Source organism: Pelecanus crispus, chromosome 9 (genome assembly GCF_030463565.1).
Source record: "Pelecanus crispus isolate bPelCri1 chromosome 9, bPelCri1.pri, whole genome shotgun sequence".
NCBI lineage: Eukaryota > Metazoa > Chordata > Aves > Pelecaniformes > Pelecanidae > Pelecanus > Pelecanus crispus.
Window position 1 is genome coordinate 5233647 of NC_134651.1, and position 26542 is coordinate 5260188.

The 26542-nt window shown below is 37.3% G+C and overlaps 1 protein-coding gene across 1 annotated transcript; it reads right to left on the bottom strand.

Moving 5' to 3' along the window:
• Positions 1-214: 214 nt before the first annotated feature.
• On the bottom strand, positions 215-22822 carry ZBBX (zinc finger B-box domain containing). The gene is made up of 20 exons (XM_075716821.1): positions 22755-22822; positions 22040-22153; positions 20386-20479; positions 17963-18011; positions 17699-17808; positions 15944-16012; positions 13975-14103; positions 11569-11757; positions 10913-11087; positions 9890-10010; positions 9211-9341; positions 8876-8979; positions 8439-8545; positions 7418-7449; positions 5861-6105; positions 4848-5013; positions 4154-4309; positions 2957-3193; positions 1233-1362; positions 215-290 (listed from the first exon to the last, which is right to left on the bottom strand). The coding sequence occupies exons 1-20, from the start codon at positions 22820-22822 to the stop codon at positions 215-217; spliced, it is 2502 nt and encodes an 833-aa protein (XP_075572936.1).
• Between the last annotated feature and the right edge of the window lie 3720 nt (positions 22823-26542).

Genomic DNA, 26542 nt, shown 5'->3' on the forward strand with positions numbered 1-26542 from the left:
AACAATAGCACAAGACCAGTTTTCTTTTACTCTGTTACTTCTTCATACTAATAAAAAAGCCGAAATCAAGGGATTTTTAAGAATTTTTATTGACAGTTTTACAAAATAATCCTTAATAAATAACATCTTGAGCAGCACTCAAGACACCTCTTCGTCTGCTTCTTGGTTTTGTATGATACGCAAAGATAGAGACGGCATTAAGTTCCTTGCATGTTCACTGTAATGCAAGAACCTGTTGCTTATCCTCCAGAATGTCTTCCTCATCATCCGTTTGGCTTTCATCCCAGCCCCTTAAAAGAAACATACCACAGTGATTTTCAGCAGCTCAAATTCCTCAAGCTACTCTGCTTTAAGCCTTAGTGACATATGTTCACATATGTAGAACTAAAAGGCATGAAAACAGCTTTTGCTATATATTTTGCAAGTATACATACAGTACAAGCTACTATATTCATTTTCTCCCCTCAGTTTTTGTCACGTACGTTTTCACCTCTTAAACAAGTAGGAGGTAAATAACATTGTCACTGTTGTGCCTTAATCCCACATCCCAAAACAGGTAAGCTAGGAAAGTGGGCCTCATTTATCATCTCTGCACTATTTGCAAATATTGTTTAGTTTTCTACTGACCGGCAATTTCAATATTATGAATATTTAAAAAAAAAACCAAACCAACCCCACAGAAATCTCTGAATGAGCTATATTCTCATAGCATGTAGGTAACCTCACAGTGCCTCACTTACCCTTACTAGTTACAAGATCATAGCGAGAAACCAATGACAGACAAAACTTTGGGGAACTTCCTTGTTTCCAGTCATCTCCTCAGTCTCCAAGGCAATGTAACACATATATCATAGACTACGGCGAGTTAAAGGTTATTGACTCACCTGCTCACAACTGCTACCTTTCAACCAAACAACTTAGACGATTTGTAATAGACATACTTTATAAACCTCAGTGCTGTATGTTAACAAAAGCTAATGCATTAAGAAAACCCATAATCCAAAAATGTATAATTTGGACTCTCAACAACAAAACATATCACTTAATCTGAGCTGCCTGAGAGTACCGGCTTAGAACACTAAGATACAAAAGACGTCATGCTGACATTTGCAATCAGCATGTAAAGTACAATCAGAAAGTCAAGACTGTTTTTATTTCAGTTCTGGCAAGATGTTTGGCATATTGAGCATTTTTACAATATCATAAAAACATACTCAGCAAGTTTAATTTACCTGAGAGTATCAACTCTGCTGTGGCCTTTTAGCTCCAGGTTTTTATGGTAATCTGTAGTATTTCCACATACCTTCTCTGAGTGTCTGCTGGTTACATCTTCAGAAGTTAAGCTGTAAGGTTTTTCAGGACCTGAAATATTTTATGTCATCTCAGGAACAAATATAAACAAAAAAATGCAGTATCTACACCATCAATTTTAAAGAATTTCACAGTATCAACAAAAACTTGCCATTAAAGGTCTCAAAACAACTCTAGCTGATGAAGGATGTCACTACAAGCCCTTAAATAAATTATGACTTTTTATTATATGGTTCCTGTATCATTAGAAGTAACGGAGAGGGTTTGCTTCTAAGATGTTTATGCCAGTACAATACGAAACCTCATATAGAGGGCCCACTAATAGCCATGCAACCCCAAAATACAGTAGCAAATGTAGAACTCGGGTAGCTGACTAATGGTAGCACGTATTTAAAACAGAGTAACAGGATATATTCCACATCCACTAATACAAAAAGATGATCAATTGGCGTCACAGTCTATGCTTCTTATATAAACACACATGCAAGTATGTTACTGTTTTTCTAGCTAGCCATAGGTCTCTACTATGAACTTATAAGTGAAAAGTATTCCAAGAAACTGGAACAAAAAGGGAGAGAAAGAATGGGGCAGTTCAACAGTAGCTTCCCTCCCTATTCTTCTCTGAGCATATTCAGCACGGATGTTCATTCTTCAAGCATTAACAAGAAAAACTCTTCCAAAAACACACGTGTTCCGATGAGTATGTATCAAAAAAGTACGGACAGCTGTCCTGAAATGTGGTATTTGGAAGCCTCAGAAGAGCTGTGTGAAAAAAGACAGCAAAACCTAGGATAAAAACATTTTAAAAGATAGAATACTCTGGAATCCAGGCTACTTTTGTGTCTTGAAGATGCATCATAGCCAGGACCTGCCAATATAAAAGCACCATAGCAACTCAGAAGGGAGGGACCATGTCACAGCCTAAGAGACGCAGTCCATCAAGGCTGCTTATGGCACAAAGTGCCATAGGCACTTGGCCTATCTCCTCATTGGGATGGAACAGAAGCATCCCAAACAGGTTTCTTTTCCTGCATTCAAAGAACAAAACCAGAACTCACTCATTCTGTTCAACCATAGCCAACTGACCTTGCCTGCCTGCCACCTCCCACACACAGAAAGCAAGGAGATGGGTTTAAAAAGACAGAGGAAAGGGGTTGAGTCAAACACAAAACAAGAGGTAATACCATGTCTATTGTGCCTTATTAGTGGTAGCTCTCGTCAGGGTAGATTTATAAGATTTCCTGTCCATCTCTTCCCCTTCTTGCTACCCATCAAATCACATCTAGCTTCTAAAAACACCTGGGATGTTTATTATTAAATATCCAAGGAAAGGATACCTATTTAAAATAAATTTGTGATCTGAAATAATACCTAGCACATCCTACAGATTTTTGCAACAAAATGCAAGGGATAAAAAAAACTTAAGAAAGTTGCACAAAACACTTTGCTTCTACTAAATCAAGGGTAGGTTAAAGTATGATCAAATGGAAATAAATCACTATTCAACCACTAAAGAGCCTTGCATCACAAGCGGTTTAGTACATTTTTGCATCAAAATCAGATCTGAGAAGGCAGATGAAATAGCTACTTGTTTTCATTATGTTACTTGTAAGCATCAGGAGAAAAAAGCAGTATTGCCACTTACCTGTATAACTTTGTAATTCTTTTTCCAGAGCAAGTAGGGCTTCTTGGTCAGCAACATATTCCCAAAGATACTCATCTTGTTTAGTTACATCAAGGCACTTGTGTTTTGATAGCTCAGTATCAACTCTAAACATACGCACAGGTGAACTCTTTGGTCTTGGCTGTTTGTTTGCTGGACAATTTCCAGTCAGTTTACAGCGTAGCATATTTGTTGACCAAGGCCTTCTAGAATCATTCCCTGAAATAACAGAAAAGGTCAAAACTTGTAATAATTCAAGATTTCACACATAAAGAGAATCTTATCTCAGCTCACTAATGACATTAATTGTAGCTAAAATTATAAATTGATCTGAACAGCTTATTAATTTTGCTTAAGACTGCGAATTAATAAATGTTAATAAAGACTTTACAATTATATTGGGAAGTAGCACCTCATACTTCTAAAAAAACTATTTGATTTAAATGTTACGTACAATGGCACAAATTTTGGGTAATGGGAGAGACTGAGAATGTGTGTAGAAAGCTTAAAACTTTGGTTCTGTCTTTTTTTAATTTAAAGGCAACATGAATAAAATATAGACACTTTCAAATATTTTTCTGGGATTCAAAATTGACAGTTTCAATTTCCGCATATAGCGTTTTTAAAATTAAAATGCCAAACTGGTTGCTTAAGATGAGAGAAATAACGTAAGCTACATTCCTTGAGATGGAGACAGCTGAAATTGAGAAAAGCAACTAAAAAGTGCGGATGCAGTTATGCATTACTTGTTTCTTTGTTTCTTATAGTTCAGGTAATAAGACTTATTTCCGTAGCATGAAGAAATCTTTTATTAGATCAAAACCAGATTGTACTAGATGCTGCAAAACACACAGTAATACACAATCTTGTTCTAGACAGTTTATTAAATAAATATTCGAGCTAAGAGAGGAGTAATGGGGTAGATGCAGGAGTAGAAGCTAAGCACAATAAAAAGAACTATTAGTGACAGCTGGAAAGAGATAATTTTTAACTCAAAAGCCCATTCTTATGAAAACAATAATATAAATATATAAGCCTTTATACCCAAAATACAAGTACATAGATGAAGATACAAAAATGACCTTAATTCACCTGAATCATCACAGACAGCACTTCTACTTTTTACATAAGAAAAATTAACCTGTTAAAGTAGGACCTCAAAGCTGTTGCTGTCCTTACCTGGGTATGACCTCCACGCTACTGTCAGGGGAGAAATTCTATTTTGAGTCTCCAAACCACTTGAAGGTCTGTTCAACTGACTTGCTAAGACACCTTGAACTACAGAGTCATCAGCATATTCATTTAAGCTCCTTTCAGTAACCCACTTTCCATCTCCTGAAATTAAAAAGTATTAGAGGAAATTATTTGCAGATTTTGTGTTAATATGCATTTACTGTTACTATATTTGCTGCACTTAATGTGTGTGATTTAAAGAAGTCATGCAACAAATTTTCTACACATAATGCAAAAAAAAAATCATATATAACACACTAACAAGCTTAGATTCAAGTGATATACTTGATGCAATTAACATTCATGTTCACCAATCATTTTCACATGTTGTTTCATATACACCATTAAAAGCATTTTTTTGGGATGGATATTATGCACAAAGAAAAGCAGAAATTCCTACTCGAACCAAATTCTCAGGGGATAGAAAGAAGCATATAAATCTATGGCACTACACTGAGGTAATTTACCTCAAGGTAGTAAGTTTATTTGATCCTTCCACAGCACCACTGGTGTGTGTTGGCATGACTGTTACCCTGAAGTGACTTCTAAAAGTAAGCTAGATCCAAGCTACACGAAGAGAAGGATGTCTTACAGCAACAGTGATAAATATGCATATTGTTTGAGGATTTTATCCATACGCCATTACCTGGAAATGGGATACTACTGTCCACAGGGCTAGAGTCAGCACACAGTGAAGAACGTGCTTCGAGCATTACTTGCTTAGGGTTTGCACCTACAACAAAGAAACCTTCAAGTCCCCAATACTGTGTAGAAACAGGTTTCTGTCTTTTGGCTACATCCTGTAACTTAAATAAAACACAAAGGTATTAGAAACAGGGAAAGAAACAGGAAACTTCATAAGTTGCCCTTGCACGTTTACATTAATAAAATTCTCATTTCATAAACTTGGAATGATTCTGATAGCCTGGTGTAATAGACATTCATACGGATGATAGTTTTGCATGATGTATGCTTTAAAATCCTATAAACTTCCATTGCTAGCGTTGTGAGAGTTTGAGTCTATTCTTCCACTGATTGACTGTGGACATGAAAAGTAGTTTTTATTTGTTTTCATTTATCTTTGTATATATCAACGAAAGTAATACTGTTTAATAATGACTCCAAATCTAACATCCCACCCTCCTCCATGATAGTTTGGTTTCAGCTTGTTATTCAGCAAAAGAACATTTGAATAATTCAAGTTAGATAAGAGTATCTATAGTTTTTTGTGTTCAACCAAGAGGTGAAGTGACCTTGATACTAACATGGGAAGAGCTGCCTTCTCCCCCAACCCACCTTTTTATTTTTTTTTTTTTCTGAGACTAGTCTGTTCTTTCTTTTGCTTTTTTCAAACATCAAGAGAAGACCGACAATACAAATTGGAAAGTACAGAGGCCTTCCTCCCCTACAGATGAAATATGGTAGGCAGTCACAATCCTCTGATTAAAACTATACTCTTGATTGCTTTTGGGGGTAGGGGGAGGGGGTTTGGAGCAGAATGGGGAAAAGTGGTGGAATATCTCATGGTAACCATACAACTAGCACTCTCTGTCAACTGATTCAGCAACATGGTATCTTGCCTCATGCTAAACTGGGAAAGCAGATTAAGCAACATAGTTTATCTATTTAGCAATCAAAGACAAAATATTTTACCACTGAAGACTTTGTACTTACAGGCAAAACCAAACTCTGGCTATTGCAGACACTGTCCAGTTCCTGAGAATCTTTATTGGGTTTCTGCAGTTGTGTCTTAAGGAGATATTTGTTGCTCATTAGTTCAGTAGGGTTAGAAATCTTCTCAGGTAGTTTACAGGAGCTAAGTGATCTTGTCATAGTCTTTAGGTTAGAACTCTCCTTTTGCACTGTATTTCTTTCAAGACTGCAGACAGCCATTTTTCCTACAAGAGTACAAAAAAAAAAATAATGAAAATAGGAATTTTTTTTTAATAGAAGTGAATATGAATTATAACCTGCAAGTCTATTGTATTTTCTTCATGAACTTAAAACATGAAAACTCCATTGAAGTTATCCCTAAGCCGTCAAATTACAAATAAGAAAGTTAATGGTTCATCAGCTTCCTGCTGATATCCAGAGATGCCAACATACACGGACTAGCCTTACCAGGTAGTAGTACCAGGTCCGTACCTAATGCGTATGTTCCTGTACATCATTGTCTATGAAAACATTAGATCTTGATAATAACCTTAACACATTTCCAACTACGTCTTAATGCTAATGTAATTTCTTACATTTAGAATGCTATAATCTAACTAGTGCCAGCGTAAGAACTGTAATAGTAGCAATTTCAGAGAATTTCCTTAAAACTAGCACAATGGTTTGAAATACATACTATCAGGCTATGTATGATTCTACAAGCTGGTTTTCTTTGTTTATACAAGCCATAGCCATTTTATTTTTTATCCTGTGCCCAAAGAAGCACATAAATCACATCTCATTCGTCAGCTCTTGTTTGCTTTTTCACATTTGAAGACTTAAATAAGCAGTTTCTTGAACTAAGCACAAAGGGAATAAGTGCTAGGTTCTGAAGTGCTGGAGCAATTGTTTGGTACTTGCAAGAATAAGAAATTAAGTGCCCTTACATTCCAATTTATTTCTTAATATTAAAAAAGCAACAATATATTTCACATAGTTTTAGGGGACGGAGTCAGATCTTTGGGATTCCTTAAGGGTGCCACAAAATAAAGCTGTGAAACTTTCAAGATGATTTCACTGATGTGCAACAGGCACTGGAATACCTATACACAAATTACGATTTTTCATGCAGAACAGGTAACCATTTATACAGTTTCTCAACCTATCTATATAAAAGCATTTTTCTACATAAAAAGGACACGTGCCATACATTAAATCTAATACAGTACAGATAAACTGAGAGATATATATGATCACTTCATCTGCTCTATAATGGGTTTGTTTTCAGTATACAGCTCATATTGGGGCAGTCTCTCCCTCAAATATGAGCTCATAGCTGTGAGATTACTGTCACAGTAGATGCCTATCTTTTCAAAATAGCTGCACAGTCCATCCAATTGTGTTCAAGGGAACTGCATAGCTCAGGGAATGGTACATAATTTAATGATCATTAATTTTTTTTTTTTGGACCACCATCGTAGTTGACTACCACATCCTGTATGAGAATGATAAAACTGTATGCACTTAGGTATATTGTACAAAACTTTAAAAATTTACCTTGAGAAATTTCTTTAGAAGAAACAGGATTGCTGTCAAGAAAAAATTATCGAGTGTCAGCTGTGGAAATTAAATGACAAGATGACTTTCTCATTATGCCTACAGTTTCTGTTGGCAAAAGGTCTGGTACTGGGTCATTCTGATCTGCAGCTGCTGAACCACTTTGAAACAGAGGATGGTGGAAGGACCAGAATAATACAATATATGAAAAACAGATCACATCTCATCATAAATAAATTCTGGGAGAGCAGAAGAACTGCACATGTATCATTAATTATGAGGACTCTTAGTTTTGCCTGGAATGACAAGACTAGTCAAGTGAAAGTATCTTAAAAGGACACAACACTGACCAATTACAGACTTGTCTGTGTGCCAGTCCCTGCTCCTGCTGACAAAAGAATAGAATAGAATATTCTATATTCTAGAATATAGAATACAGAATAGAAAGTCTACCTGTAATTCAGGTCTCACACATACAAAGAAATGTATCTTACATGGTTTAGCATTGAAGCGATCAAGCAAACAAAATAAAAGACATTTCAAAGTGATGCCTCTCTAGTTACAGACAATTAATATACCTTGGTGGCTCACTGATGAAGTTGAAGACGCAAACTTACTATTCACTAACTTTAACGGTAAACGTGTCGTATGCCTGTTAACTGCCAAACTGTTCTTAGACTGTCTTACAAGCCAGTCATCAAATCATTAGGTCATTCAAATGAAAACGTTCAAGGACAGAAAACAGCAATCACAGACAGGATCTTGGAAGAAATGTAAAGGAAGGGAAAGCAGTAACTAGGTGTGGTGATACTGGCACAGTCTATGTCTTGTGCCAAGGATGAGAAAACATATATATTAACTATGGCTTAAAAAAATTTACAGTTTATAATCAAGGATTCTCCCCTTTCATATGAAGTATGACTGTCTGCAAACAAGAGCGCTTGTTTCTTAGGAATGTAGCTAAATCAGAAGATAGGATTATTCCCTTTTCTCTTCCAAATAACCTCTGCATTTCTGATACCTTCCACACTGCTTCAGTGGTTCAGTTTTTCCTTGCTTATTCACTCCCACAGCCCCAGCCTCCATCACCAGAAGTTTAGATGATTCTTCCAAGTCCTTGCCATAAGACTAATTAAAAAACAAAACCAAAAAAACATAGTCAGCAATAGATTAGAATTAAAAAAAAATATTAACTCAAGTGATTAAAAGCCTGCAGATGTTGTTTTTGTAAAATTTCTATATAGTAAGGGTCTCTGGAGACAACAGGGTAAAATTACAGGGAACCTTTGGAAAGATAAATTTTCCACATTTGTATGGAAAAGATAAACAATTCACCAATATTTTTTTTTATTAGAAATTATTTAACTGTTGCTACTTTAAATATTTAACAGATCAACATTTAAATAAATCACTTCAGGTCACTGTGAAGATTCCTGAAGTCCTTTATTACATACTTACATCATCAAGGAACTCAATTTTCAAAGAGGACTCTGTACTTTCAGAAATAGTGTTGGGTACTTCCTCTCTAAAAACAGATGTCCAGTACCTCTTCACCTCTTCAACTGTGAAACATAATTAGTTTGATGCATTTCGTTTTTTTCCTGTTCAAGGCACACTTACAAAAATGCAAACTTTTTATTATGAAGTACCATAAATTTCCCCTGTCATTATTGTTACTTTCTTTAAGCAGAAACTGCTTAAGTGTGTAACTGTTCAGCAATCATAGCAAAAAAAAAAAAATCCCAAGAAAAAGTATTTAATAGTTAGATTCAGTAAACAGAAATCTATTATACCTGTTAAGCCATCGACATCGTCATCATCATCTCCTTCTCCCCCTTCTCCAATCACAGGCTGATGTACACTCAGTGTTTGCACAGGCCTTAAATCTTTAATGCAACTACCAGAAATTTGATCAACAGGAGTTCTAAAAAAAGGAAAAGAAATCAATCTTTAAAAGTCATCTTCTTTTTTTTTATATAATATCACAGTCATTAAAAAAAAAACCCAACCAACCAAACAAAAAACCACCATGCTACTTACTGCAGCAGTATTAACTGCTGCTGAAAAGCAGCAACTCTTCCCAATTTCACTTAGATGACCTTGCAGCTCAGGGACTAACACAACTCTGTAATGTTTCTAAAAGTATCTTGAAGATCATACTTCCTTTTCTCTATAAAACTCCTGTAGCAAACGCTCCAAAATCAAGCAACCAAGTATCATTACCAGTCTTCAAATTCTACAATAAACTGATAGTAAAGAGAATGCCTCCACATACGACTTCTGCAGTAACTCTGAAATATTAAGTCATCAAGTCTGGTTATAATGGTGATTTTATTAAAATAAAGCACCCTGTACAAAGTCACCTTAACTCTTGATAATATAGCTAGTATTTAAAAAGTTTCAGTGGAATTTTTGTTAATGCTATTAAGTATTTCTGACTTCTTTCATTAGTACCAGCAACTTCAACAATACCTTCTGTATTTCTTAAGCAAGAGTTTCTCCATGTAGCTCAGGCCATCCTTCTTGAATTCAATTTGGATAGGTTCCTTCATAACAGTAAGATTGGTCTGTACTTCACAAATTCCCACAGATTCTATCAGAATTATTTAAAAAAAAAAAATTATACAGCTATTCAGGTTTATAAACTTGCTATTTAACTAGATTATTTTTGAGTGAATGTCACATTAGTAGCCCATGCCTAGCTAAGTCTTTGCGTAACTCCAAAATCTAAATGGCCAGCAGTATTATATTTACACAAACACCACAGTCAGCAGTGGGGGTAGCCAGTAAAAACTCATTTATTACAGCTTCTCACATAAAGGAAGATTAGCATATTGGGGGAGGGGAGGAAATCCATGATTCCACAGATAAAAATCCCACCATATCACAGGAAAGAATTAAAAAAAAGAAAAAAAGACATCAGTATAATATTTTTTGTACAAAAATACACAAAGAATAAACACCACCCATGGACTAGAGGAAAGAGACTAGCTTGCACAAATCAAATAACACGAGAGGTTTTTTTCATATTTTTCCATGCATACTTCAACTGATTGCATCTTTTCACTGGGACAAAGAAACATTAAGAGCCTGTGGAAGGCAAGCAGAAAATCGACTTTGATACAACATACGAAATCCTGAGCCATGCACATTCCTTGTCTCAGTTAAGAGCTGTGACTTTATGTTTGAGCATTACAGTTCATATTAAAGTCTCATGTGAGAAACAATGCCATAGAAAAGTACAGGGGCACAAGCTAAACGATCTGGCCAATGCCACAGTTCATTATAAGAATTGGGGTAAACACCGATCTGCACATTATTAAAAAAAAACTTCAGAGGTTGTTGTTAATTTATAAAGGAACACAGAGAGAAAACTTCAGCAGCAGCATTTACTATTCTAACAGAACATCTACCTTCACTAATCAAAAATCTCCTAACTCGCCAAAATGGCTCCTAATGTTTTTAAAATGCAATTAAAACAGAAAAAAATCATACCTGATAGGACCTCACTGGCATGGAGTTGTTCTCTGTGATCACGATTACCTTTTCTCCATTGAAGCAAAGCTTCCTGAAAAGACTTTGCAGATTCCTCCTCATTAAACATACCATTTAGTAATAATCCTTTGTCCTGATTTCCAAGGCCTGTACAGGTTGATTCTGAGGACAGTTCCTAAATCAGTGCCGCAACATAATTAATACAGCACTTCTGATGATAATCCTTTCCCCAGTTACATAAAATAGCAACAATATTTTTAGTATCAGCTATGGAAATGCAGCTCCCTGTTTTCTGGGCTTAGTCTAGCTACCCTGATCATCAAGATCACTCCATTTTTATGTGGTCTTGCTCACAACTGAATTGCAATGTTCTATCGAGAGCAAAATAAAAAAAAAAAAAAAAAGCTTGTATAAGCACACAAAAACCCCACACTTAAGTTAAATGCTCTTAGTAGGCAGAAAGCAGTAGCCATGGATAGCCCACATCCTATATATAGGATGGATATTGTGTTGACAGACATGAGCAGGGGTCAACGGGCTGTGAACGTCTGATAGCCTGATCCCTCAACTTGGCACACTGAGGAAAAACCTAAGGCCACTCTACTTAAGATGTCCTAAACAAAAAAAATTGTTTGTTTTTTCAAACTGTACACTACCTCAGCACTGCCTACTGACACTCGGAGAGATGAAAACGTGTCTGATGCGACCTGATGCTTGCTATTTACTTTCTTCTGCTTGCTATTTACTTTCTTCTCCTCATGATTAATTTTCAATTCATTCAGATTTACTTCCTTGATGAAGTGATCAACAACTTCTAATTTTCCAACACGTATATCGGCTCCTGTCTGTTAACGAAACATTATGAAACCATTAATTTATTATAAAAATATTCAAACATTCCACCCAACAGCATATTAAAAGCAGGTAGGTAACCGCATATTGAAGAGTGATGGTGAAATAAGCACATAATAATTTCTATAAGCAATAGTGTGCAAACGCGTGAGCAAAAATTCAATAATCTGAATATTCCATTAGGTACTACACAGGACAGACTAAGTGAGGCGTTTTATGCAGCACATATCATTTAAACAGATTTATGAGCTATGTACTTTATTAATGAAGTTCTGCTTACTGAAGCTTTTCAGTAGACAGAAGCACATCTCTAGAGGTCAACAAGAGGAAAATGTTCATTTAAGGAACTAACTGGAATACCCATTCACACACAAAACACAGTCCAGGAAAGTCCAAACTATGAAGAACTAGATGAGTTTGACTGAAAATAGCTACAGAAGAAGAGTAACAGTTTTACTCACACTGGCACTTCACTGATTTGCAACCTTCATTAGGGCAAAGAAAATTACTGTGGAAATGTAATATGAAGGTTTTGATTGGCAACTCTTGAATGATTATCAAGCAAAACCAAAAAATATTTTACGTTCAACCTTTCCCTGTGTCCCCTCCCTATGCACAGAGACCAGAAGGAAAGATCCTTTGCCTATAAAATCCTCAAGTAAGGAACATATTCTCACCACAAAAACACAAGAGCAGTGAAGGTACAGGCAGAAAGTGTCATCAGAAAGAGTCAAATATGTCAAGCAGCCATCGCAAAACTAGAAGGTACTCACATCTCCTTTCCACCTACTCTACACTATAATCGACCCAGCGACTTTGCGGGTGCTGGTCGCACATTAAATGGTACTTGCGACGTGCCAGTGGGTATGCATGGAGACTGACAGTTTTTCTCCTTTTGCAGTCTTCCTCCGATTCTTATACTGCAGGATGAATAAGGTTCAAAGTTTACTCTATGAACATGCGTGCTTTGTCTTTTTCCCCAAACCTAATAGTCCATAATCATCCATAAATGATAGCAATTCATTTTTCCCCCAACATCATCAACGTGTTGCTAACACACGGGGAGATCACAGAAGCCTAGACTTAAAGAGGGGAATTTTTCTCTGTAATTGCCCTTCTCCTTGGCTCATTCTGCTTCCTATGGCACACGCATTCAAAGTACATAGATAAAGATTGTATGGATTTCTTTTTCACCACATGAACAAAATAATCTTAACATTACAGTAGAATTCAGTAGAAGTCACATTCCTTTGAAGGAGATAATTTTAGTGATGTAGCTTCACACCTCTGCTCTCTTTGAGCAAGCATAGTCGCACTGTGTATGGTTCCTTCTGGTACTCTGGCACACGGTATATAATAGCAGATCAATACTTGAAAGGCTCACCCTGCTGTGTTATTTATATAAACATCATCAACAACTTCAGCGAGATTTCGCTCAATTGCTTCAAAATACTTAAGCAAGAATTGCGGAACTGATTTTAGAGAAGACTTGCAAAGCTTATTTGTTTTGGCCTGATGTTAAGCTTCCCAGCAGCTGAACTCAGATGCTAATTTTCTCCTACTTTGACGCCTAACCACCATAGGCATCTCTCTCCGCACCCTTCTGTTAGCTCCCTTTATTAATAGAAGAAGTTTCTAATTAGTTTCAGAGTAGGACTGGAGAGAATAAGGAAGACGACAAGTAAAAGGAGGGGATGGGGGGGGATCAAGACAACTTCAGGTGGAATTCTGATGCAGATGGAGCGATCACAGCACTCCATGTTTCTCAGTTTAAATTCTTATATTCTTCCAAAGAACTGCTGCATGGCCTTTAACCCCCACAATAAATTCCAAAATCTCCCTTCCAGTTTGTTTGCCACCAAAAATGAGCAAATTGACTTATCCCTTAAAAAAAAAAATATATATATAGCTAAGAGAGAATGCATTATAAAAGTCAAGATTTATGATTATCTTACTATTGTTAGCACCCAGTTTTCACTTCTAGGTTTAAAAGATCTGCTACAGTCTATTAAAAAAAAAAAATCCTAAACAGTCTGCATTTATATGTGTGTGGTAAAATATTTTTATATCCATGCAAACCAGCTCATGGAAAAGCTTTTATATCAACTGCATAACTCAGGGTAACACATCATCCCAAAAAGATGATTTATTGCTGACTTTTCGTTGCTTACAGGATGCAGTATCCTTCTGTAACTGACTTAAATTCTCACCTGAATTTTTTCCATCAAATGATGTAATCTTTCCGCTAACATACTATAAGCAAGGATCATTTCAACAAAGATGTATTTATCAGACCAATAGCTTTGACAATTTACTGCAGTATGGAAAGAATTATATTTCTGGGAAGAAAGAATGAGATAATCAAATAAATTTTAGCGGGATAACAGAATGACATATCCAGTGACATCATCGAAAAGTAAACCTGTCCTTCAGGAAAACCTCACACGGTAGAACTGAAATGGTTAAATCAGCTTACACTTAATCAAGACCCTGTCTTCATTTTCTGTATTTATGTTAGCTTGCAGTTTCACGATAAAGTAACTTTGATTCTTTGTAATCATAACAATGACATATGAATCCAAACATTTTTTTCATAAAAAGTTCCTGACATGGCTTCTCTCTGATTTATTAAGTCCAGCTATAAAACAGTTATTAACATAGGAATGAAAGAAAATGAAAACAAGCATAGTAATATGTATTTGAAAAGGTATTAAAAAAAGCAAATCATGGCACTTATCAAAATCAAATTTGGAATAACCTTCGGAGAAGAAAAAAACGCGGTTTTGTCCAAATCATAAAATCCAAACTGCATGTACAATTTGGTCCAAAAAAAGAGTTGTTACAGCCCATTTATGAAATGCAATCAAATATAACGCAAGAGAAGCTTAAGTTTGTTACAATTAAGTGTTACACAATAATTCTAGGAGGAATCTTTACTACCCTAATTATAAAATGATAAAAGTTTTATCGTTTCATAACAGATATGCGACATAAAGTTGTATGTTAGAAACTGAATATTACTGAGCTGAATAATAAACCTACACACAATGTAAGTCTCCACTGTACTGTGTAACATTTTAATTTCATCACAGTTTATTCCTTCGTGAGTAGAATCCAAGTATGAAAGACTCAGGAATGCTGCAAGTGGCATCTGACAGAACAGACATAAGTTGGAAATCAGAGCTTCCAGCTCACTTATAACTATATTTAAATTACAAGTAACATAGACCGTTAAATATACTCAGAAGGGTATATAATTGTCTTTGATGAAGAAACAAACACTTTTGGCCATTTTCAGTACTTACAAATTCTTTTTTCTAAAATACTTGACATCCAACAATTTGGAAAAGTCTCAAACAATATACCAATAACAATATTTCAAAGAGCCTGTGTAAAAATCTCCTGACCCAGCAATTTGTTACATATTTCCAACCACGTAACAGTACCACCGGTTCAATTTAACTCAGTTTTCCATAAGGCGTGCATAGCTATAAAATCCTTCAAGGCACAAGAAAAGGCAGGGTGATTTTATTTTTTTCTTAGTATACATTGCAATAAAACAGCTATGCTATTTGTTGCTATGAAAACTCTTTTTTAACTGAAAAACTTTCTACTGAATTGGAAAGTCACATGCGATAGCGGGAAAGCGATCCCTTTGTGGCTTGAGCAGTGTTAAAACGCTGCCTTGTTACGCACCGGCCTCGTCCTAACCTTACGAGCGCTACTCCCGACCTGCCAGAGGCTTTCTGGGATCGGGCACGAAGCACCCACAGCCCCACCTAAATCGAAGGGGGTGGAGGCGAGGAAAAAAGCAAACCGTAGTCCAATAGATTTGGGCTGGACATAAGGAAGAAATGTTTTACAGTGAGGGCGGTGAGGCAGTGGCAGAGGTTGCCCAGAGGCGGTGGAGGCCCCATCCCTGGGAACATCCCAGGCCAGGCTGGACGGGGCTGTGAGCACCCTGGGCTGGGTAAAGCTGTCCCTGGCACTGCAGGGGCTGGGCTGGGTGGGCTCTGAAGGGCCCTGCCCACCCAAAGCGTTCCATGACTCTGTGCCTCAGTTCCCCACAGAAGCGGGGCTGCGCAGCGCCCCAAAGCCCCGAGCACCTTCGGGCCCCGACCCAGCCGCCGGCGCGAGGCGACCGGAGCAGCCCTGAGCGCCGCGGGGGCGGGGCCTCACCACCGCCGCGAGCCTCCCGCGGGGGCGCAGCGCCGCCTGGCGGCCCGCCGCGGCCAAGCCGGGGAAAAACTGAAAAAAAAAAAAAAAAAAAAAAAAACCAAACCAAAAAACCAAAAAAGCGGCTTTTTGCGGTGCCTTTTGCACCGCGCGGGCAGGGCCTCGGCTCCTGACGGCGAGCGCCGATGAAGTGAAGGGGAAAATAAAATGAAAACATACGTACATAAACAAATAAATAAATAGAAATCGGAGGAAGCAAAATCCTCTGGCTTTGGTGCCAGGTAATCTTAACAGAAACTTAAAATCCACAGGTATATTCTCCCCCTCCCCCAAGGCAAACCGTTAAAAAACCACACACAAATGAAAAATCCGTTCCTTTGGGCTTGAGTGTTAGCAGCTCCAACTGCTTTAATCTGCAGTAAAAGCAACGCAAACACATCATGGCATGGATCACAGGGTGGGGGGGCGGAATCTTTCTAAGAGAGGTGCTACTTTTGTACAATTAAAATGTTATTTTCTTACTCAACAAGGGCACTACTCTATTTGCACAAGTTACTTCAAAAATCGAATAGTGCGGGGCTACATCATATTTTGGAGGCTAGGTTTCCTATTTATACTCACTAAAAGGCAAAACCTCTTTATTAAATAAAAATCACCTCATACTTGATAATACTAATTTCCACTCTAACGTAGCCAGCAAGTATCAGCTGAGAAAGCAGGCAGAATTAAGAATGTGCCCTGGTGCTTATAAAAGTATTTAAAAATCACAAAATATTTGCAGACCACTCAATTTTGCCCTATTTGCCTGTAACCATACATCTTATTTTAATCACAGGGTAGTGTTCTTTAGTTAAGTAAGAGATCAGTCTTCTTCAGTCACATTCACATGCTGGGCAAATTAATAAAAATACGGCTCAGAGAAACTGCCTGTTAAAGATCTGGTAACAGTTCTGATAACGGAATCATTTAATCTGTTTCCTTGCCACTCGGAGATCAGCGTATAAAACCTCCCTTTACTTTATACGCACTAAGTAGTTATCACAGAGAGAAATTAAAGAGGGTATCACCAATATATTTTGGGAAACAGGTGAAAAAAACCCTATTGCTTTAATTTCAATTCCAGCAAGATAAGATATTTAAATAAAGTAGGATCAAGTTAATCTCAAATATGTAAGTATTTTTTTCCTCTTTTTAAGTCTCTGCACATCTAATAGTCAATATGGCAGCTCAAGCTGACCATCTTAGAGAAGTCTTATTTCTCTCAGCAGAACAAACTGCAAAAAAAAGGTATTGGAAAAAATCTTCAATTCACCAGAAAAGCTAAGGCTAAAAGCTCAGATGAGCTCCTTGACCTTATCATTTCTAAGCAGCAATACTGCCATCAAAATGATTCCTTTTTACGGAAGGGGCGGAGGCAGCTAGTACAACACGTCCGCAGACTACCGTAATACAACTGCATTGTACAGAAATGCTAACATACAGAAAGCTAACGTAATATTTAGAGCTGCACCTCTGTTTGAGGCATGCACATACGTATTTCCATGTATAGGTCTCTTCAGGAAGGATCCTGGAAGTTAATTCCAGGTCAGACAGCTTGTCTGTGCAGACCACACACAGCTTACAGCTTGGACAAACCCAACATAATTCATTTTATAACGTATCACACTATATAATACATGCCTAGAGACTGCCACAAAGCTACTATATATACACATTATATTCTGTTGCTATAGAGTAATTTTTAAACCGTTTACTTACCAGCAGTGCATTCTGAATTTCACGTACTCCACATGCTATCCCCTTCATTTCAGATTTTTCATGAGCTACAGCATTTGCCATTTCACGCTTAAATGGTTCTTTCACTAGCTCTGGGGGGGGAAAAAACCAAAACAAACCCACAACACAACAAACTCAGTACTCCAGTCTCTGATTTCTTTATGGCTTAATTGCAGCAACCTCCAAGAACCAGATACTCTACCAGAAGTTTGTGAGTTTTTATTTAGCTAACAAAGATGTCTTTACCTTGAATCTGTTCTTTGAGTATTTGCAACTTCACTTTTCCTGAAGAAACCTATATGGAAGAATATTTACATATATGCATATATAAGGTGCTAATGAAAATGAATAAAAGCATAACTTTTATAGAATTGAAATGTTACTGTTTCTAGAAAAATAGCTAAGCTTGTATTTAAAGAGAAAACTCCACGTATTGTTCATGCCAGCCGTTAAGTCTGTGACCAGTTCCCCTCCCCATTCATGACGTGACACTGTCCTTGTTTGCCCAGCCAGCTACGCAGCGTCTTCCACAAGCACAGACCTGCAGAACTTTCATAACCATAGTGACTTAAGCTCAGAGCTCAACCAGTGAACTCTACTGCACATCTATCTACCTATAGTTTGTTGTGGGGGGAGAGGTATTAGTCTGTCTTCCTTCTGCTTCTCCTCATTACCCTTCCATGATCTAGCACCCCAGTAGCTGATCATTTCCGACATTTTTGCTCCTCAGTTTTTCTCTGCAAACAGTCCACACTGCACCCTCACCTTCACCCCCACCCCCACCTCTTATGCATCTGCAGGCTTTTTAATTTTGGCCTTTTGGAAATTCTGCTCCGTGCATCTTCTCCTTAGCCATCACAGCTGAAATCTGAAGTCTTTGAAGTTGTAACAGCTCCGAGTTACTTGTCTCAGAGAAGGGGAAAGAGAAAGAGGTGCGTTTAAGAAAACCTTTTCCTTCTGATCCTCTCTTCTACTCACAGGCAAATAGGCAATTTTATTGAAATTCAGTGTGGTGGCTGATAAGACCTTCACACCAAACTGCCACTGCTTCAAAAGCCTTCAACTAGCAACGGTGATGGCTTAGTCTGAAGTTGTCATTGTCTGGTTTTCTCTTCAGACTTATATAAGCTTTATTTCAGTCAGTTTCAAATGGTATCTCTTAATTAACAGGTCTCATTTCAACATGGCATACATAGCATGGCTTCCAGAAAAAATAATCGGAGGAGAAAACTCTCCTTTTATGTCCCACTCAGTCCAATTTGCATGCCTCTCCAGACACATCAATGTCTGCTAAAGGAAAGAGGAAGTATCTCCAAGTTGAATTAGTTTGGATTTGGGAATTTCCTACAGATTTTTGGTACTAATTCATGGAAGAAGTAAAGAACATAAACTCTGTTATTGCAATTGGTTACTTTAACAGCACTCGTGAACATTATTTGATGATGGATACACCCAATGCTTGCTTCCATGATGTATAAACCCTCAAGGACAAGTGCCTAAGTTATTAAAATGATGAATTTATTTCACCAGAGAATGAAATATTAAGACTAGGTTATTACAGCTGGAAGTGGTAACACTCCCTACAAGGTCCAGTCTTCAGCTACGTACAAATTTGACCAACTTTTACCATTCCCATGCATCTGCCTTATCCCTAATATTTTTGAAGAGTTTGAGCAAAATTGCCCTAGACATTTCCAAAAGGAAAAAAGGGGAAAATACCCCATTGTCTACCTATTAAAAAGAAAACAAATTTTTCAATGACTTAGCAGGAAAGTTCTACGTCCCTCCTTTTAGGTCTGAGCAAGGACGTCACAGAACAAAAGTCCACTGATAAACCTAATCCACATTTTAAGACACTCAGAAGCATTCAGTCTCAGTCCAAGAGAATGGACTGAGTCCAGTCCATGTCCAAGGGAATGCTTCCAAGACCTGTTTAACCCATGCTTGACCAACTAGCATCAGTCCTCAGAAGATGAACGTAGGACTTTTCCAGCTACTGTGGACCAAGTGCCAAACTGGGTTCTCAGTCTCCTTCTGCACTTACTGAAAGAAATCCAGAAGCATCATAGGAAAGATTATAGGACGTGCAGAAGTGTGTGTGTGGGGGGGGGGGGGGTGGGGTGGGGTGGGGAACAGAGAGCGAACCACAGACTCATATGGAGTTCTACTATGAATGCAGATGCCATCACACAGTGACTGAGTTAGAGGAAGAGCTTAAACTGTAGTATTTTTTAAACACAGTGTGCCTTTTTCATAGTTTTTATCTATGAAGATAGAGAACTTCTACTCAAAACTTCATGTAAAGCCTTGTATTTCAGATTCATAATGGACACCAGACAAGGCCTAATTAGTTTGAAAGACAGGCTCACAATGACTTCCATCACTACCAAATTAGACTCTTACAAAATTAAATCTGTAGAAGCAGTAATATTTTGCTATCTATTACAATTAAAGAAAAAACAGAACACCAAACAGAACTTGATGTTCCTCCAGCTCAAAGGGAGACTTAACCTTGGCATGGAAAAATAAACAAACAGAAATTTTACTCAGAAAGTGCTTAACCTTTTATTTTTACAGTATTTAAAATTCCCATGTTATGTAGCATCACTGTTCTAAATCTTGTTTTGTTTTAAATAGCTTTACCTGCAAATATACTGATAGCTTACTACCTTATTATTGTTTTCTTTGCTTTGTGACAAAACTTGGGCTTGGGTGGTCATTGGTCTTGCCTGTCCAGATTTCCAATGATAAGCACTTGATTTCCTACGAACCAAGAGCAAGAAAGAACTTACAAATTATGTCTTCTGTAAGCAAAAGAAGCATAAAGTTTTTCCTTCAGGTTTTTAAATAAGAACAGAGTATCACAAAAATAAAGTACTTGTCTATAGGGTCATCAATTCCCCAGAAACACGAACACCTCCCTTCCATTGAAACCTGCTTCACATCTATTTTAATAGTAGTAAAAACATCAAATGTATAAGAAAGTACTTATTTTTAGACCAAACTGGTCTAAGTTTTTAAACGTAAGAAAATCCCATCAATTCTCTAAGGTTGGTTTTAGAAGAATAAAAATGTAACAGAAGTATACTTTAGATAAGTCTTCATTGTCCCAGTTTATTCTAGGGCATTCATCCAGCACAGCTAAAATGCAGCATCTTTTAAGAAGCCCGGAACACATACCTACAATTAAGATTTCAGTGAATATTAGTTTAGATATTGACTACTGTGACGAACATGGTAGATAGTGGGGAAGAATTTAAGGCTAAGGGAGATTCAACAGCGATTTTCAGCTTTAGCACACTGCATAACACACTACCACATAGTGTTTAGCAAGTATTCAAATGACTGATCTACTTGGTTTTACAGAAAACCAAACACAGTGCAAAAGAAACTAAAGTGTACAAAACAAGGGGTAAGGAAAACGTGTAGGAAGGAAGAGGGATGATCTTCCCACCAGTGGTGCAAATGCCAATGATTCCTGTCATTTAACTCACCGTAACAACACTATCAGGGTTTGCAGGTACAAGGCCATGAGAACAATACCAAAACAACTGCACGAGAACAATACGGGGCAAAAAAGTGCCATGCACAAGCTGGAAAACACTGCCTCAACAGCTCAAGCAAAAGTTTACAAAGCTGCAAACAGCAGGCCCTTAGCATTACTAAGACCAAGGCACTAAGGTTTCCAAGGCACTTGTATCTCCAGTGACAAAATGTGTCAGGCAGAAGTACAAAGAAATGGAAGCAGATGTTGCAGAGATTTGCTAACATTCAGAGTGAGATTGAAACTTCCACCCTAGCACTTGCTTCATTACATTACACTGACTTTCCAAGCCATGTTCCCATCACACAGAAAACGTCTTTTTGAGAAGCTACACAGATGTGTGCAAAAGAGGATGAAAGCAATCTTAGGAACAGCATCCTCTTCAGAAATGTCAGAAATAAGACTGAAACAGTGCAAGAGAAACTGCTTTGTCTCCTGCTTTAAAATGAAGGTGACAAATCCAATTGGACAGGGGAAAAAGGGAGAAGGAATAAATGAGCAAAAAGGATCTCTGCCTCTGAAGGAATATCCCTGCCGTGAAGGATTTGTTTGTTTACCTCTTTTAAAAAAAAGAAAAAAGAAATCAAAATTTCTCATGGGAGTTTAAAAATAATGAAGTCATAGGGTAGCAAGTTTATCATTAGGAAGAAAGATTGCGGAGGGGAGACAGAACACTATTGTGAATTCCAAACTTTGCAAGAGATCCCATCTGGGGCAAGGGGAGGTGTGGAGGGAGCATCTCATTGGATTCCTTTTTTTGAAACAGAAATTTAACTTACTTTCTCTCTTCTTTTTCTCTGCTCATGTTTGACTGTAGTTGCCGTAATTTCTTCTCCATCTCTTTGTTTTCTGTTTCTAACTGCACTTTCTCCAGCTGCAATTCTCTGACAGTTCTGAAGAAGTTAAAGCAATAAAATATTCATTAGAAATTACACAAAAGACAGTAAGGTACCTGAAGAAGTTCAAAGCAGCAAGAAAAAAACAGCTGAAAATTTGTCATTAAAGGTACGTCACTCTTCTATCTCCCAGCAAGACTGAAAACAGTTCTGGAAAATTTAGGGCAGGTCAGGTGCAAACTCCTTGGACCCAAGAAAATCTCATTCCAGAGGGGTATGTTGGCAGTGATATGGCTACTTCAATATAAGCTTTACAGTGGCCAACATAAAACTGATACAATTGTGTCTGTATTCAGAAAGGTTTGTTTCTTAATTATATTAAAATAAACTACCCCAGTGAATCCGTTAGCATTGTTTGTTTACAAAGTATGTATGTTAGATATACAGAGTTATAAGACCTATAACTTACTCGGAAAGTAGATTAAAGCCTAAGAAAAGAAAGGCATGAGAATAAAACTGCAGGGAAAATACTAGAAAAGAAACTCATCATGATACTTCTTGCTCTTACACAAATAAGCTCTTCTACTTAATTTTGCATTAAAACTTATTAAAAATGATGAAAAAACATCTCTATCACAATCAGATAAAATGCACTTACTTTGCTTTTAATCTCACCGAGGTTCCAGTTTTTGAGCCTGGGAGTATTACAAAATCATTGATGTTCATGATTCCCAGTATAATCTCTTCTGAAAAAAGAGAATTTCAATTATCTACAGTTAGCAACCTGTTGAAATGGGAATTCAATTGAAATTAAAACAGTAAAAACTTGTTACAAATCTAACAATATTAGTGTACCAAAGGAGAGAAATGAAGCACAGAACTTGTTTATATGAAGTGCCAATAAAATCCTAGAGCAACTCCAAATTAAATTTAACTGAAAGAAAAACTTCTTATTACATTTATGATACCAGGGAAAAGATTTACTTGTCTGTTTCATTTGGGCAATTCCCTGAAGTTGAATGAAAGCATTTTAATATTAAATAAAACACAGCTTGCTTGAACCAGACCCACAGAAAGCGCAGAGGAGAAAATTGTATCAATGGCTATGAAGTCAAACCACCTCAACTGATTTGAAAAGATAAATGTCTTCTGTCACATACAAATTGATACAAAAGAATACGATAACTCGCAGAGCAGAGTTATCCCCTACTCTCAAAACTTCAAGACAGTGTTACTTTAAAGACAATTTTTTTTCTGCAGGTTGTAAAATACTCTTCCAACAAGCAAGTTCATGCAGCACGGAGTCCAAACTGCTGCTTAACATCCATTCCCTCCCTGTGCTAGAATGTTTGCAGCGTAACTAGTACAGACTAAGCAGGCTGCTGGAAGAAACATGCCAACACTCAATTTCAAGCACAGTGCCGAAGCTGAACATTTACTTGTGCTGCTGGGATGCATATGGAAAAGGAAAAAAAAAAACTTTATAGTCCAGAGACTTACAGCTGACAGGACGTTTGGAAACTGTTCTTCAACTGTTGGCTATCAGATTCCAGCTGAAAGCAGGACCTAACTGAAATGATGTGGAGAAGCTTAGTATTTGAAATACATCAAACGTATAACTGAGCTCAAGAGCAAAAACTCAGCTGCCTGTTCGCATGTAAACCTGAAAATTACCATTAATACAGTTAAAATGCATCCAAACAATGCCTCTGTCCATGAGGAGAAACCTGTGTCAATGACACATTAAAAACAGTTAAAATATCTGGTGCCACAGAACCTAAAAGCAATGACATTTTAGTGCTGACAGAAGCGTCAGATGTGCGCACAAAACTTGTTTCTTACTGTGCTTTCTTATAATTTTAAAACAATTATTCTTTTATCACATTCTAAGACAAAACAAGATTTTATTAACGTTTAATAGAAGAAGGTTCTTCTACAGGCGAGCGTGTGCCAGTAGGACTAGCGCATCTAGACAGGCAGGGATAAAACACTGGTTTTGATGTAGCCCAAAGACTACCTCATAGTAAAAACGGAGGCAAACGACTGAAGCCAGCTCACCAAGCTCAAGGAGGGAAAGTAGTTAACTCATATAAATGATATTTTTTTTAACAAACTTTAACAGATTCCACTGGAAGCAACTATTTAAAGAGGTAACTTAAAAGTTGCGATAGTATCACAGCTAAAACCACCTACAAAGTTTTGGGAATACAGTAACACTGGGTGGGGAAAAAAAAAAAGCATCAAGTTATAGATAACAGGGGACATAAATAGACATGATAAAAAACCTGAATCGTTCTGAGAAAATACATTAACTCATTTAATAGCTATTAGAGCATAATTCTGTTTTTCTAAGAACAGCTGTTAAACACTGAGACTGTAACATTCAACATTAAACAGGCACCATTTGGGGAAATACGCAGCCTTAGCCTGTAAGACATCCGTAAGTACCCACGAGACGGGCCGTCAGGACTGCCAGGGAAGTCCACCAAAGGCAAGTGCAAACCCAAAACTCCTCAGAAACAAACTCTGTACTTGGAAACAGACTTGTAATTTAAATACAGACTAGAGTTCCCTTTTTCTGTGTGCTTTTTGTTTACCTGTGAATCCTTTTTTAACACCTAAGACAAATTTCCAGTGAGACAAAGAGTAAAGCAACTCATTAACATAAACAAATAAAGCATTAATTATCCACAGCCTTTCTGCCTGCTCTTCTACACACGCTAGTACTCAAATTTCATCATTCTAGCAGATTCCTCTGTGCTGCTAATGGCTATACAGCGCAACTGAAAAAAAACAAAAAATGGTGTTTCTGCTAAATGAAATTTAAGTCATTTTAATTTTAAAGTCTGCATAGCTAAGTGAACACAAATCCCGTATACCCTATATCTCACAGCTTAGCTCAAATTTCTTCCTAATGAATTTAAAGACAGCTTTATAACTTAAAGACAGCTGAAGACGGGTGCAATTTATTTCAAACTACAAGAGTTTAACTAGAGCAGACTAAATTCCAACAGCTTTCTCACATCAATAAACCCATAAAATCCAAAGGGATACTACCATATATGTAATAGCTCACATCCAATTATCATAACCATGAGCACAGATTTCATCCTAGACTGAGTCCTATCTGCTTACCAATAATTCAAACTAAACTATTTCTTCTGAAGAATTCTTAGTGTAATGAAAAATTTGTCTAGCACTGCTCTCCACCCATTTACTGTTAATTATATCAACTGAGACTTCTGGTCCTTCCAAACAAAGCCCTTTAACATCTCACTAATTGCTAAAAAAAAAAAAAAAGGGGAGGGAGTTACATTGAAAAAAAAAAAAAATAGAAACCCACACAAACTTTGATTGCCTTCTAAGTCTGCTCCTAACAGCTAATCTAAATGCAGCAGTCACATCTGCTAATGCAATCTCAGTCTCTCAGGATAAACACATATTCTCCATGCCCCAATATCTGTGACATCAACCATTTCAAACTTCACTTTCTATTTTTAAACAAATTATCCATTTCTATGTTTAATGTCGTACAACATGCATAAAGCAAGATCATGAAAACCAGATTAAAACAGCTGAATGATACTTTCCCTAAATTATTTTCCCATACTTGGCAATTTTGTCACATATTGGAAAGATGCAGTATCTCAACGACTCTAACAAGTCAACACCTGTTTCTACCAGTTGTGCATCTTCACTGTTTAACCAAAAACTGTGATTTCAACTATATTTTAAGTAACTTCAAACACTAAAGACACTAGTGGAATGGTCTCTCTTCATACAGTCTACTTAAAAAAAAAAAAAAAAAAAGTGTGTTTCATGAGATAAATCATAGAATCGTTTAGGTTGGAAAAGACCTTTAAGATCATCCAGTCCAACCATTAACCTACACTACCAAGTCCACCACTAAACCAATTCAGGGTAGAGTAGCAATTTCGTGTTTCCTGGCTTGGTGGCTGCGTTATTTATAATAAAAGTAGAACTAAAATGCCTCATCATCCACATTATATAGCTACAGGAATTGCCCTGTGAACTCCTGCAGAAGCACTGCCCACAAAGCAGAGCAAATGAAGCAGCAGGTGGGGTAAGAACAGGTGAATAAATGGAGCAAAGCCAGTACTTGCCTTTGATACTTCTATCACACTCTAGTCTCTGCTAAGCAAGGCTTACAGCTTTCACTCAGTCCAGACGACGCCTCTAGGAAAGCACAGAACAACGCACGAGGGCAGACAAAAAAAGGTATTAAAAAAACCCTGCTGTCAAAACAGCGGGCTTTTTGCTTGTTTGTTTCGTTACCGATGGCTCTGTCTTTCAAGCCTGAGGAAAGGAAGGACAAGGAAGAAGGAAACTGCCTACAACTGTAGCCCAAAACCAGAAAGCCTAAGGCGGGGGTAGAGAGGGGGCGCAGCGGGGCGACAGCGGTTCAAACCGTGAGGGACGTGGCGG